General features: G+C 37.3%; 2 protein-coding genes across 6 annotated transcripts; one reads left to right on the top strand and one right to left on the bottom strand.

Moving 5' to 3' along the window:
* Positions 1-998: 998 nt before the first annotated feature.
* On the bottom strand, positions 999-8666 carry LOC113700642 (uncharacterized). The gene is made up of 8 exons (XM_027221110.2): positions 8244-8666; positions 7248-7357; positions 6079-6135; positions 5701-6000; positions 5027-5274; positions 3964-4270; positions 3614-3887; positions 999-1347 (listed from the first exon to the last, which is right to left on the bottom strand). The coding sequence occupies exons 1-8, from the start codon at positions 8625-8627 to the stop codon at positions 1093-1095; spliced, it is 1935 nt and encodes a 644-aa protein (XP_027076911.1). The 5' UTR covers positions 8628-8666; the 3' UTR covers positions 999-1092.
* Positions 8667-9605: 939 nt separating this feature from the next.
* LOC113688794 (uncharacterized) lies at positions 9606-15453 on the top strand. Of its 5 annotated transcripts, XR_011815940.1 has the most exons (6): positions 9608-9868; positions 11658-11726; positions 11802-11894; positions 13872-14438; positions 14512-14743; positions 14847-15453. XR_011815940.1 is itself a non-coding variant. In XM_072053175.1 (5 exons), exon 5 carries the CDS (start codon positions 12567-12569, stop codon positions 13077-13079), a length of 513 nt encoding a protein of 170 aa, XP_071909276.1. In that variant the 5' UTR covers positions 9606-9868; positions 11658-11726; positions 11802-11894; positions 12266-12346; positions 12446-12566; the 3' UTR covers positions 13080-13296. The 5 variants fall into 5 exon arrangements, 4 of the variants coding, with proteins under 4 accessions (XP_071909276.1, XP_071909273.1, XP_071909271.1 ...); XM_072053175.1 differs by lacking the exons at positions 13872-14438; positions 14512-14743; positions 14847-15453 and adding exons at positions 12266-12346; positions 12446-13296 and having other exon boundaries at positions 9606-9868; XM_072053172.1 differs by lacking the exons at positions 13872-14438; positions 14512-14743; positions 14847-15453 and adding exons at positions 12208-12346; positions 12446-13296 and having other exon boundaries at positions 9606-9868.
* Positions 15454-15685: the final 232 nt, after the last annotated feature.

Below are 15685 nucleotides of genomic sequence, written 5' to 3'. Positions count from 1 at the left end.
TCTCAACGCTTTGTTGAAAAGAAGCAAGAGTCACGGTGAGGGTTAAAAGCTAGCTTAAGTCGAGTGTTTCCCCATCCCCCATCGGTTCAGTAGAGAGTCGAGTGTGAGTGTTTAAGATCCATTGAGATCTCTTCCAGTCAGCAACCTTCCTCCCACATCGGTTCAGTAGAGAGTCGAGTGTGAGTGTTTAAGATCCATTGAGATCTCTTCCAGTCAGCAACCTTCCTCAATGCTTTGTTGAAACGTAATGCTAACACGGTATTGTGGAACAGAAGATGCAATAACTAGCAAGAAAATAGGGTAAATTACATGTTACCCCTCCCATGGTTTTGCATAATATCACATGACTTTTCTAAAATTTCAAAATAATCACATAACTTCCATGTGATTTTGTGTAAAGTGGAAAATAGATAGAAAGCATATTTAATTACAATGATTAGACCACATGTGTTTTAAAAGGACGTGTGATAATATCATAATATCCACTTAACCCCTCTATGATTTACATAAATATTCACTTCTTATAATTTTTACATTTATCCACATAATCCCTATATGATTTTGTACAAGACGACTAAATCATTGTTTAATTTAACATTTTAAGTAAAGACACAGCTAGTATTTCAACTAAGGATGCCATACATACTCTTTTCTGTAAAATTTCCCATTTATACAAAACCATGGAGGTGCAAAGTGCATATTTGGAAATGTTAGGGACATTATATGACAATAGATGAAACCACATAGAGGTTACTAATAATTTACCCAAGAAAAAATGACCTTTTTCAGTACCCAAGTACTCTAGCGCTTAGTTTAGGCAGAAAAGATGTGACGCATTCAGTTAAAAAATCAATCTGTCAGCAAACAAGTAAAATGCGTAATATGACTTCACATAAATAATGTACTGTGGAACAGTAGATGCAAAAAACTTGCAAGTTAAAAAAATGAGCGCCTTCTGTTGATTTACGGGGTAAAGAAGGGAGGAAAAAGCAACAAAATAATACTAAGCTTCCATGTGCTATTATAAAAGCAGAACTCTGATTTATAGATATGTACAACTATCATTCTCCATCATATTAATACACAGGAAACTTATGAAGAACAAGACAGCATGCACACCCCAGGACGATAAGCCCATGCAGGGGGCAAGCGTGCATATTTCTCCATTCCTGGCTGCTCATCAAAAGGACGTTCCATAACCTTCAATAATCTGCGAACCTCTTCGAAGTCGCCCATCTCAGCAGCATCAATGGCACTTTGGCATAAATAGTTCCTAAGAACGTACTTAGGATTTACAGAATTCATTGAGGCCTTCCTCTCCTCATCAGAGATACCACTAGCAGAAAGCTACAAAAATAAAAATGAAGGCTGTGAAACGTGCGATTCATACAACTTGAGAAGTTACAACATTTCAGCAGAAACAAACAGATACTTCAGTCACAAGTAGTGCACAACAAACAACTTGAACAGCAACACAAACAAACTGGCATAACTCTTAAAAAGTGGCCCTTGCTAAAGAAACATTCAAGAAATAAATATCTTGAGCAATAATTTGTTCCCCAACCTAGGAGGCCACAACTTGGACACAAGAAGCCAGCTCCAGAGCCGAGGTACTCTTCACCTGGCTCTGCAGTGGTAAGGAACTACCTTGTTTATTCTCTTCAGGTTTACTTTTACAGAAGACTGTCATGTCACACCATTAAAAAGCAGATATGAACACAAGGTAAAAACAGTTCAAACAACGCCATACTCCCAAGAAGAGATGACATGAGTACCAAAAGCTACCAATGAACTCTATGGTCAGTTCCAGCTTCAATTCCAAAGCTTGTATGTTATATTTGCTCCCATGTTATTAAATCAGTTTCATACAAATTTTCTAACATTTCATGGTATCATCACTTGCAGGTGAAAGAATATCAAAGTTACATCACATGACCATCAACCAATACCATGGCACAAATATTCTTGTAAAACACTAGGTGCGCAAAATATCAAGACGGGGAATTTATTAAAGAACTACGTGTAAACAAAAGGTTAAACTTTTGCTGATTCTAAATTTCAGATAATTGATTCAACATTGGTACATATGTTTCAAGCAACCCACAAGAGAATAAGCCAAGCAGGAACATGGAAAACCTAGAGAAAATAGCACAACCAGATTCAAAAGTAACTTAGGATGAGTTGCCAAACAGAACTTGGTAAAGAGCCAAGAGAACCATAAATATGACTTTCGAGGAAGTCAACACAATAGGCAGACAGACAGAGGGAAAAAGACACGAGGCAACAGAAGATTGGGGAGGAAAAAAATTGAGACTCCTCATAATTTCTTTACAGCATTAAGTTTGCTCCCCATTAAATTACAGCACAAATTTTATCTTAGTCAGTCTATCTGCGAAACCGACAGCTCAAAACATCATATTGTCTCAATGAATTCATAGGACAACTTGCTATCACCAATTTCACTCCTGAGCAACACTTGACTTAACGACTTGTGAAAATCTTCCCCTTCTGCTCGTCTACCCTCTTCGGATATAGGAAAAGCTCTCGATCTAGTTGATGTGGTCATGATAGGGGTCAGCTATACTTGTTGGAGCCAACATATGAAATCAATGTATAAAAAGTTGAAATCGCATCTACATTCTTAGTGTGAAATTCGGCTAGTACTTATTTTACTCCAAACCATGCCTTCTCACTGCAACTCCATTTGTACAAGATGCATGTATAGTAGTCTAGTCCATAAAAAAAATTGAAAAAAAAAAAATCCAGATGAATAAACAGTTGAATAGCACTTCGGCATGTTGTTTCTTCAATATATTTTCTTTTTGCCGCTCCTACAGCTAACTGTCCCTGACTTTTACAAATTAGCAGCCATATTTCAGGCCCAAAATTGGTACACAATTGCACCAAAATATCTCTATGGCAACACAGGAAAAGGCACCAACAAGCAACACAGAAGAAGAAAATTAATTTCAGACGAGAATAAACTAGAGGCATTGAAACATTTAAGTGACAAATTGAAGATGAGGCAATGAACCAGGTAACTGACACTACGCTCAAGGAGAATCACAATTCTTCAGGCAAAGCCCTACCATAACACGCTCTTAAGAGCTAAGGGACAAAAATATGTAGTTAATTAGACTACAAAATTTAATAAACTACTAGCAAATTCCCACGCACTATTAAGTATTTAATTCAATAAGCATGCCAGATGAAGAGATCACCATATATTAAATAGCACCAAACCAGATATAGTAATGAGATATTTGGAAGATTATGAGGCTCTAGGACTTGGGGTCCCAGGTTATAGACCCCTCTCCCCCTCCCCGCTTCTTAAATCCCATCCCTCTGCTGCTAGAAATTTGAAAAAAAATATTAAAAAATATATATATTTGGAAGATTAAATTCCATAAGTAACACCCTATCGTTGTCTAAAATGGTGGCAGTTACCATTCCAAACTACATTTGCCATCTATCAATATTCAAAGGAGAAATTTTCTTATGCTATGTCAAAAAAATCACATTTACCTCTTCAGTGTAATGATAAGTTCGCCAAATATCAAAAAATATGTAACCTTTGAATAGCATATGTGAGTTTCAATTAAACAGACAATACCTCTTCAATATAGGACTTCACCCAGCTGGTCCATGCCTCCTTCCGTTCTTTACCAATATCAAGCAGTACTGCCTTTAAAGGAATCAATAGCTCATCTTCAGGAATGGCAGGGTCAGCTTTAATATTTGAGAGCAACCGGAAGAAATTTGTATAGTCTACTTTATCAACAGCCATATTGTTAAGAAGTTTGCTGAGCAACTGTTTATTGTACTTTGGCAGGCCAAGTTTTTGAGTCATTATAGCCTGATAATCATCCATAAACTTGGTTCCATATCTGTAGCAAGTCATACCCAGAATGTCACAAAAAATTCTATAAAATTAATTTGAAAAACAAAAGCCATTAAAAGCACCTCTCCATAACATAATTTGACTCCTTATCAGTAATCAACTTGGCAGAAGATAAAGTCCTAGCAAATTGGGCAATGTTCCACAGGGCAATATCAGGTTGATTTGCAAAACAGTATCTCCTCCCAGGAAGATCTGTTGTGTTTGGAGTATAACTTGGATCAAAAGCATCTAAGAAGCCAAAAGGACCATAGTCGATGGTAAGTCCCAGCACACTCATGTTGTCAGTATTCAAAACACCATGTGTGAAACCAACACCCTGCCACTTTGCAATCAAGGATGCTGTACGCTCAGAAACTTCCACAGCCCAAGCTGGTACATCAAACATTAGAAACTCTTAGTACCAAAATAAATAAATATGTGTGTAAGCTTTCTGTCTTTCTTCCTCCTCTTTTTTTTTTTTTGGCCGGGGGGGGGTGGGGGGTGGGGTGTGTGTGTGTGTGGGGGAGGGCGTTGGGTGTTTAGAGAAGAAGAAGAGGGGATGGGTCAAAACTTGCTATCATATCACATATTTTGTCCTTTTAATTGCAATACTGAGAGAATATGGAAGGTAACCCCCCACGATAAAAGAACTGGAAAAAACAAGCAGAATTCATGTAACAACCAACGTAGAATCTATCCCCAAACTTCATTCTTGTAAATAAGCAGACTGATTAGCAAAATCCTGTAGCCAAAAGACACATGGTGCACGAAACCTGAGAAAGCAATGGTAACTGATCTCAAAACCTGCTTGGACTGGTCAACATAATCAGGCCAACCCTGTTCCCTGCAGGAACACTTCTACCAATCCTTAAGCTCCAAGAAAACCCACATGGAATATATCTTCTAGTCTCCGAAACCAAATTAGAAAATCTAGGAACCCTCTCATTTTCCTAGGTTAATTAGCAAGAACTAACAGCATGTATCCGTAGTTAAGTCCAGAATGAGACTCATAAGAAACATACAACCGGCAACTTGGACTGGCAAAATGACAGCAACATATATCAAAAAATCATGCCCGAAGGATACTTAATTTAACACCTATTATCACTTATATACTGCCACTAATTATGTAAATTAAATGCCAACCTGCATACTTGTTTGAGGTTAGATCCACCACTTCATTGTCTTCCTCCCCGGTTTGAAAAGATACACTTTCGCTCTTACTCATATTCTCTAAATGGGGATAATGATGCTTAATGGTGTAGTCTGCCAAAGTACGAACAATATCAAGATCCTCTTTTCCTCTAGAAGCATGTATTTGGTATGAACCGAAGCGAAGGAAAGATTGAGCTACTCTGCAAACAATTGCACCAGGTTCCTCCTTTGGATTTCCACTGCACAGACACAGAAATAAAAACTAATAATTCACAAATTAAACCAATAAAACATGACAGATGAAGAAATATTAAATTGTGGTGGCATCAATTTAAATCAAGTTACAGCCCTACCCCTAAGCAATGCATGCAGAAAAGTACAAATTCTCATTCCGGTATCAACCTAGTGTTGTAAAATCAAGACTGTGCTTAAAAAAATATGCTATATTTGGTTAAAGTCAACAAGATCATACAGAAATTTAAGGACCAAGACATCGGAATAACATGCAAACACATCAAACATTGGAAACTCCTTTATTTTTTGAATTACTAACATGGGGCTGTAATGGAATATCAAACTCAGAAAAAACACATTAAAACATAAAAGCTAGAACATATATCAAGCTCAAAAAAACCGCATGAAAAAACCATGACTGAAGAACATACTCATAGAACATGTCTCGGGTGACAAATTTTCCAGTTGTCACAAGACAAAGAGCACGTGTTGTGGGTATTCCCAGAAAATACATTGCTTCACTACAAAGAAATTCCCGTATACTACTTCGTAACACTGCAAGACCATCTGCAAATCGGCTGTATGGTGTTTTTCCAGCACCTTTGAGCTGCAACTCCCACCTTTCTGAATTTGAGTTAAGAAGCTCCCCAAGAGTTATTGCCCTGCCATCACCTAACTGACCAGCCCACATTCCAAACTGGTGTCCTCCATAGCATTGAGCATAAGAAACCCTATAGGAGTGACATGCTGAAATGTTAATCAAGCACCATAGAGGACCTCTAGGATGTATAAGCCGACGTGACACTTACCCTCCAACCAAGGGAGAAGCTCCGGAAAATATCTGCGCAAAATCAGGTCTTTCAAACCTGAAACAACAAATATGTTTAGGAAGATGACATAAGACATCAATGAGAAAGAGAAGAGCCGAACATCAAGATCCAGACAGAAAAAGAGAGAACTAAAAGGAAGTAACCACATCTTAGTAGTATTATGTATATTTTCTTCCAGGAAACAATTCAACTCTATCTGACCTAACTCAGACAAGAAATACCATACACAAACTTCCAAATCAGCTACATTATCATTTAAAATTAGGAACCACCTCCTGATTCTTGTGATAATTTTGAAAATACCAAGCAATGGGAAAAAAGCATATCCTGAAATAACCGCGCTAACAAAAAGGCAGGGAAACTGCAGGCCCACCATGTGCTTAAAATAGCATTGCAGGTTTTGGCAGAGAGCAGAAGAATCCTTGTTCACTACTTCACTATAATAAACTTATATTGCCACCTTCAGGATGCAGACGAGAAAAAAAGCCAGATATGTTCTACATCACAACCTAGTGAATCTAGCTCACACAAACAGCTATTGTACATTCAAGATCATCCAACATAAAGTTGATGAAAAAGTCAACTATTAGAACCTCAAAACAGCACAATGGCGAATGTACTCAAGAACTTAAAGCTGCTATGCAAGAGATCCAAACCATTATAAGCTTTATGAAGAAAACATCCTTTTCCACTACTAATGAGGAAATACTGTTAGCCTTTTCCACTACTGCAGCAGATTTATGCAGACAGGAAAAGAGGTCTCATTTCATACAATGGACCTAAATCCCCATTTTTCACATAACTCCAAAAAGAAGCCAATTATCGCTACACCATAGCAAAGCATCTTTGCCTTAGAGATTGTATGTCCAGACTCCTTAGATTGGTCATCACATTCACAATTGAATAATAATGAAAAAGACTGCCAGATAAAGTAGAAAAAGATCGAGAGTGCATTTCACCAGTAAGTAGTGAAGCAACAAATTTCCACAAGGAGAACCTTTTTCTTCCAACTAAAAAAAACGCCTGATAATTCTCAAATCAATAACAATGTCAGCTGTTTAAAGAGGCTTTAAAGTTACACCATGCACACATCTTTGTGCTGTACCCCAAAGATGCACATAACACATGAAACAAACTCGCATACTCACTCTTTAGAATCCAAGTCAAGTGATTCAGCAACTGATTCTGACCATGCAACGAGTTGAGGGTTCTCCACTTCAGCTGACGGCGATACTTTTGTATAACAAGCATGTAATACCTATATATCAAATTGCAAAGTCAATTGAAAAACATCAATCAAGTGCCAATATCCCATAAAAAGCCAATCCTGCAAGACCACTATGTATTATGCATTCACTATTTGCTTCCAACATCAACATTTACTACCCTACTGCAGAATTAGCTACAAACTAAAAAGTTAAGTGAAATTTCTGAAAAGGGTGAGTAATCCAGCAAAATGGCCCTATTTATCAAGTTGCAGAGCTGACGTTAACATTGAAAACATCAATTATTGTCAATACATTTTAGGTTAACCCTCCAAAAACTGCTAAGAGTATGCTTTTAGTATATGCTGCCCAACATTAACAGATATCCCTACATCAGAATTAGTTGATGCACAAAACCTTGGAATAAATTTGTGAAAAGGGTAGTTAATCCACCTTGGTGTAATTCTGTGCTATTGCTAATATAGAAGGCAATTACACCTACATTTTTGCACAAAATGTGCACATTTAAGTTCAGATTGAACTAAACGTTCTACAAAGATCAACTAAATGCCCTTTACAATAGAAAGGTCAAAATTGTTCCCTCTTTTATTAATGAGGCAGCCAAGCGCTGCTTTTTCAGTAATTTTCCTTAAATTAAAGCACACAATTTCCTTACCACTTAATATAGTTAAATCCCATTAGCTACAAAAAAGGCCCATTAAACCCTATCCATAAAATTCACTCAAAGAAAAGATAAAAAACAGAAAATATTACATCATTCAGAGAAGTAACAAATTAAACGAGTAATGGCAAGATATCCAATCAGTCCATTTCCACACTCCATATATATTCAGCAAACCCTAAAAAGAAGAAAAGATAAACATTTTGCATAAATTAAGAAAATATAAGCACAAAAAAACTTTTAAAAAAAAAACTAACCTCTCTTGGCATAATATCAGTTCGGGGGTCACCAGGGAGCTCTCGAACAAATGAATGATCCCAATTAAGTTCCTCCAGCTTCAATTTCACCCCTTTATTTTTACTAACATTATTAATACCATCATGATTTCCACCATGATTATTGGAATTCAAGCTCTGATTTCTGAGATCATCGGCGATGGAATCAACGGCTGCGATTGACGGAGAATCCATAGCAGAAGAAGAAGAACGAGGAAAGAAATTGGAGTAGTGGCGTTGCTGTGATTTGGAGAAGATGGAAGGGCAAAAATGGAATCTTGGTTTGGCTAAGAGAGAAGAGCGGAGATTGAAGAAGAAGGCGGTGGTGGTGGAAGAAGAAGAAGCTGATGAAATGTAGGAAAGCATTTTTTTTTTTCGTTTTTATTTCTCTTTTGTGGTTTTTTTTGAGATTTTTTGGTTTTAATTTTCTGCAAGCGGCCGCCGCTTTTGGTTGTTGTGTCTTTGTGCTTTGGATTGCGACACGTGTTTATACAACTGTGTTTGTTTGACTAGTTTTCTTTTTTTTTTTTTTTTGGGTCAATTGTTTTGGTTGGTTTTGGAAAAGGGATAATATGAGAAACCTCCCCCAATATTACCAGGCATCCATGAGGTTTTGAAAATATCATTTACCTCTTCTAATAATTGCAAAAAGATTATGTCAACTGTCACTTAACACATAATTCATATGTTAAATAAATATAGCTCAAAAAATTAAAAAAAGAAACAAAAGCCACTTAGTTCTCTTTTTCCTTTCTCTAACATTCTCTCTTACTTTTTTTTTATGACTATATGATTTTTATGTGTAATTTATTGTAAATTGAAATTTATTGATCTTTAACTTTTTGTGTTGTGATAGAATGGGGTATAATTTTGCAGTTTATTTTGAATTAATTTTTATAATATTCAGTACAATTTAAAAATTTGGGTACGGGTTAAGAAGTTGAAAAAAATTATAACATTAATAAGAAATAGGTTTTAAGCATATAGAGTTAATTTTGCAGTGTATTTGTTTGCAAATCTCCTTTTTCTTTTTCAGATTTATATTTTTACGGATTATAGCATTATGTTGTGATAGTACTACTTACGATTATTTTTTAGGTGGTGGTTTTCTTGAAATAAACAAAGTGGCTTAGGAGGATATTTATTTAGCGAGCAAAAGCGTAGTTTAGGGTTTTTCAAAATTTTATTACATAAATAACAACGGCTCCGTTTGGATTTGCATTTTTTCCAAAAATTGTTTTTGTCTTTCAAACACACCAAATGTTGTGAGCCCACAACAATTATGGCTACAGTTAAAGAAATGCGAAACTACGTCGTTTGGGCAAAAGCCCCAGTTGTCTATTTTTCGGCTATTGTTTGCAAAGGCAACCCAAAACCACTTTCCCAAAATCACACGAGTGTGAATGCCGAGAGATTCAGGACCGCGAACAGCTTCTGCTTCCTCAAAATGCTCCTCTAAAGCTAAATTGACGACTGAGTTTGTCAGCTCAAGCTCGATGAAGAAGCGAAGTCAGAACGCATCCAAGCTCCCTCCTCGTTGCGCGACTTCAGCTCAAACATTGTTTGAGCTCTCCGACCCCCTCTTTAGCTCTTTAGCTCGATATCCGGTATGTTTTTTTTTTTCTTTCAAAAGCTTCTTAGCCTTCTGTTGTAAAGACTAATTTCTAAACTAGATTGTTAATTAGCAGTGGGGAAGGTTGTACTTTCAGATTTAATGTGGCCAAATCGCAAATATATGCGATACACTTGTGATCTGGAGTATGAACAGTGTTAGGGTTCATCCAAGAATGGACTTCATTTGCAAATTTTTTCACCGTTTTCGAAGAAATTTGGACTGATTAAACAAAAAATTGCTTGCTTTATCTTTTGATGGAACCTTTTTGTGTGTGCATCGTCAGAGCTGGCTTTCTCTGAGGAGCTATGAAATGCGAACATTTTTTGACCGCATTAATTTGGTTGGATAAAAGAGAAATTAAACTATGTCATACCATTTAATTGTTTGCTTAAGGGGAAGAGAACTTGACTAATTTGCCTAATTTATTTGGCTGTTTTAAATGTACTTTATGCCATACCATTTAATTTACTCTCTGGTTCTCTCTCTCTCTCTCTCTCTCTCTTTGGTAATTTTAATTTTACAGTCTCTTTACTAGAATTTTACACGTTTGGGAATCATCCAGAAAACTGTAATGGAGCTGCATTGCCCTTAACATGTTTATGTGCAATTTGTGTTTAGTCATACAATGCTTAATCTAATTTAATAGTTAAGATTTTCATATATGTATTCCTTTTATTGGTATCTGGATCTGATTGCAACATGCTTGAATAGAATTTCTATCATTATTCAGCCTAATTTGAGTCATGTGTTCCCTTGTAATCTGACAAATGCCACCTTAACGTAATAATTTCTAGTTGAAGTGTCTCTGTGCTAGATGTCAATGACACGTTCTTGCAATTAGCAATCATATGTGAGATTGTGAAGAATCACCATGTTTCAAACATTTATCATATATATAATAGCTGCTACTGTTTAGAAAGAGCATTTTCATTGCATTTGTCCTTAGTCAATTAACTTGTAATATCAAACCTTCATATGTCTAGTTAAGAATTTACCCGCCGCTTGTTATCTCTATTGTTCATTTAGCAGTTGTTTTTGAGACTGTTCTATGTCTCTGCTGGCTGCTGCAACAGAATCCTTGGCTACCCTCCTGCTGCCACACTATAGTTTTATGCCTGACCTGTAACTGACTTTCTTGAAACATTGAAACAAAGGATATTTGATTTCAAGGCCAAAAACTTCATACCCTTGTTTATGATTTGCCTCCAACAAAGTTGTAAACTTACTTATCTATGCTATCTGGTATGACATAAAATTGAACTTCTACTTCAAATATGCCATGGATAAGTGTAGGATACATAGTTAAGAGACTCTTACGTTAAACAATCCTTCGTTGCCTTCATCAGAACTGAATAATTTTATACTAGGTGCATGCTTGATTGGAAAGTCAACATAAGAAATTATTATGCGGAGAGAGCTGCCTTTGACTATCCAGACTTGCCTTCAATAGGCTTATTAAGCTCTCGTTCTGATCCTATTTTATCTAGTTCTAGATACTAATGACTTTAGTTAACTATTTTGATGAATATCTTAAAAGAATGATTGGGTTTATTTGCCAAGTCCTCAAGTTCTCTTCCCCCCCCCCAATATTGTCATTATCTTTTTTTTAATGTCATTCCATTTAGTTTGCTGTTTTTTTCTTACTTTATGGCCTAATTCTGTGTTTTTTTCCCTGAATGAACTGCTGCACGCTATTTTAGGCTGCTAACTTTTTTTTTTTACCTCGAAAACACTTGATGTCTTTGTCTAACTTCATACTGCTATTCGGTGCTAAAAAACAGGGTAGTTTACTGCTCTGGTTGCCATTTTCTAAGGTTATATGCCCCCTATTATCCGCCGTGCTTCCAGAGGTATATTTGCTTGGTTCTTCTTTTTTTTGGCCTTGTTCAGTGCTGGTAAGTAATTTTATATCTATGTCAACACAGCATTGAAGTAGAAAATCATCCAGAATTCTCGTTCATCCAACTCAGTGTGGGGGGAAAACGATTTAAGGAAGTTGCATTTCTAACTATTACAAGGTAATTCTTGCTCCTCCTCTAGTTTGGTTATTGTTATGTCGTCTCTTGGATAATCAATAATCATGCCTGTAACTTTATTTTTTTGTTTTGATAACTGGATTTGTTTGTGGGTTAATAAGATGAGAAAACAAAGGCGCAATCCAGGTGGGGAGCGTATGTATTTCTCTAGGCAGCACAAAATTGATTTTACCAACCACCTTGTGAGCATGCATAGAGCTAGTGAAATTAGGGACAATAACATTACTAGCTATGTAGTTCCCGAAATCCAACGCCGGTTGAACGGCTAATATGGCACCTCCTTCTCCTCTAATAGTATAAGAGGCAAGTACTATGCATTGCGCGAGCTGACCAAACTCTACATTGCCTTCAAGAGGCGGGGAACGGGAATGGGTTGGGATAGCCAGAAGTTTACCTGGCTTATGGACGATAGCCAGTGAGCCGAGATGGAGCAGGTATAACTATTTTGGTGTTTTTATATCTTTTAAAATTTGTTTTTAATAGTTATATATGCTGGTTCCTTTAACTCCTTTTTGGCTGTTTTTTTTTACTAGGTCAACCCAAAGTTTGCAAAATTTCAAAATAACTGTACCATCTATCATTTGCTTGAGGAGGTCTTTGTCAATCAAGGCGCGACGAGAGAACGAGCCCAGTACTTCAGCCGAGGAGCAAGACATGAAGACTGCTGCACGACTTGCACGGGGAAAGGGAAGGTCGGACTTTGCAGCTGAGGATGCTGAAGTTGAGGTAGGAGGGGTCACCTCAGTGAAAGGGAAGAGGGGGAAAGGAAAGCGGAAGTCGGGTGATTGCTCAAGCGGTAGTCCTATGTCCACTGCCTCTGGATCAGTGACTGACAGATACCTCAGGGCTCTTGACACCATTGAATCGCTGGTTAGTCGAAAGAAGAGCTCCAGCATGAGTGTCTCAGTTAGTTCTCCGAACAAGCATCGTTCTAGCCGTGATGTCTCGAAAAAAATCGACTATGACGTTGCCATGGATGAACTTCAGGGATTAGAGAACGTGCCCTACGTAGCCAAATTTGCTGCTGCTGCTGAAATACTGAAGGATAAGCAAGAGCTGGCTGTTTGGAATTTAGCTGGATCTGACGCCGACTGCATCACCTGGATGAAGTTAAAAGGCTATTTCCCGCCTGACCCTCAGGAGCCCTATCCCCCACCCCTATTTTAGTTGGTTGCCTTGTTCATCGGGAGCACTTATTTGGAGCTTGAGTTGTTGCCTTTGTTTGTTTATACTTGAGACAATTAGTTGTAGCATTTGCTACCGGAACTTGGACTTTAATTTTTCTTAGTGTTATCATTTGTTTATTTAAATTCCGGATGCTATGAGGCCATGACTTTGTTGAGGATTTGACAATTCTTAATGTTGAGTATTTAAATTCAGGATATCTTTGTGATCATGACTGATTGTTGGATAGTATTTAAATTCAGGATAATTTTTTTTGGCAATGAATATGTTAGATATAACTTGAATTCAGGATGACTTTGTGGCCATGAGTTTATGGTCCATAGTTGCCTCATTTGAGGATGACTTTTTCGAAATGAATGTGTTGGCTAGTATTTAAATTGAGGATGACTTTGAGGCCTTGACGGTGTTGGCAAGTATTTAAATTTAGGATGCTTGAGGGGCCACCTTAACTAGTTAACATTCATTTTTTGGTTTTAAGGTTATTGTTTGGAACTATTCGGGTGATTGCTCTAGTATTGCTTAATCTTAGCTGGCCAATACATTTTAGCATCGAAGGTATTACATAGTGACCAAATGATACTATTTGCCTTCTTAATATTAGCTTTTCCATATTGTCTTGAAAAGGAAGTTAATGACTAGTCTTTGTAAATCGCATATAATTTCCTGCGAACTGATTATTGCATGTGTATAGGTATTTTTAAGTCATTTTTTTGTTAATGCATGCAGTCAATTGTTAACAGTATTGATCATTACTGTTGTCTCATTTTTCCTCAGATTCACCTTTGACGAAACTGAACCAATAACACCTCAAATGGAGTTTGATAATTATGTGCATGGTGGGGATTTCTTTGACAAATCGACGAGGAGGAACTCATTTTGACCTTTGTCATGTTTGTACTTGCTGGATTGGCCTTATTCGACCCATACCTAAACCTTTTGCAGCGGCGACGAATCCGAGCTGGTGCACAGTCTGGTGCTCAATAGGTTGCAGAGCTGAAAAACGGTCGTCGAGACAGAATATTCGACAACCTTCGCATGGAAGCTCCCCTTTTCCTCCAGTTATGTGACTTGTTGCTTGATAGGGGCTATTGGGAGCCCCACCCGACACAATGGGTGGGAATTCATGAGTCTGTTGCCATTTGCCTTCTGTGTTTGAATTATAATGAGCGACATAGGGTGCTAGCCGAGAGATTCCAACATTCTTCCGAGACAGTGGACCGCCATCTACGACGCTGCCTTCGATCTCTCGTTCGATTGGAACGCGACTTAGTCAGACCGATAGATTATCACATAATTCATCCAAGAATACAGAACAAAGCGCTGTTCTGGCCCTGGTTTAAGGTTAGGGGTTATTTTGTGAAATTAGTATTTAATTTAACCTGTTGGAGACATAACGCTGGTATATTGTGATTAGGATTGCGTTGGAGTGATTGATGGAACACACGTTTCAACTTGGTGTAGAGCCGAAGACAGGGATCGTTACCAGAATAGGCATGGCAGCTTATTACAAAACATTCTAGCCATGTGTGATCATAACATGAGATTCACTTATGTCGGGGTAGGGTGGAAGGGTAGCGCACATGATTCCAGGATCTTACGAGATGTTTTACTTGATCCTAATTGTGCCTTTCCATGACTACCAGCAGGTGAGTAAAAATTAAATGAAATACCGCATTGCCTAATTGAGTTTTTGCCTTGTTTAAATATATATATTTATAATGGATTTAACTATAATTACATGATATGCAGGGTAGTATTACGCGGTGGACACGGCATACACAAATATGTCAGGATTTATGACTCCCTTTAGGGGTGCACGGGGAACCCATCAAGAGCGGGCAGCGCGAGCACTTTTCAACAGATGCCATGCATCGTTAAGAAACATTATAGAACGCACGTTTGGTGTCTTGAAGAAGCGATTTCCGATATTTAAGGGTCTCATGCATAACTATTTAATGGCAACACAAAATAATATTGTCCTGACTTGTTGTGCCTTGCACAACTTCATGTGCGATCATGTTCCCAATGACGTATATTTTGTTGAAGAAGAAGCAGATGGAGCATTGGCAGATAATATAAACCCCTTCAACCAAATGGCCAGAGCACAACAACTAGATATGTCGACTCAAGGAATTGCTGGCTGGAATGAATATAGGAGAGCAATAGCCGATCACATGTACTATCACCAACATTTGTAGAACATGGTGATCGTTATCTATTCGGTGCTTATGAAACAATAAGGCGGATTGTCAAATTCAAAATAATAATTAATGTTTCTACGGACATATTATATCTGGCATGTACACTTATGAAACCTCTATTTTCTAAGTACTCAATTAATTGTACCACTACGAAAGGCATTATGTATTTTAGGACATGGTGATCGTTATCTATTCCGTGCTTTTCTTACAATAAGGCGGATTGTCAAACTCAAAATAATTGCTTAATGTTTCCACTGACATATTATATCTGGCATGTACACTTATGAAACCTCTATGTATTAAGTACTCAGTTAATTGTACCAGTGCAAACGACATTAAGTATTTTAGGAAGGATATTTAAAGAGAAAGAAAATTTTAAATGTTGTT

Source organism: Coffea arabica, chromosome 1e (genome assembly GCF_036785885.1).
Source record: "Coffea arabica cultivar ET-39 chromosome 1e, Coffea Arabica ET-39 HiFi, whole genome shotgun sequence".
Classification (NCBI taxonomy): Eukaryota; Viridiplantae; Streptophyta; class Magnoliopsida; order Gentianales; family Rubiaceae; genus Coffea; species Coffea arabica.
The sequence above is the reverse complement of the archived record's forward strand: the minus strand, read 5'-3'. Positions and strand labels throughout refer to the sequence as shown.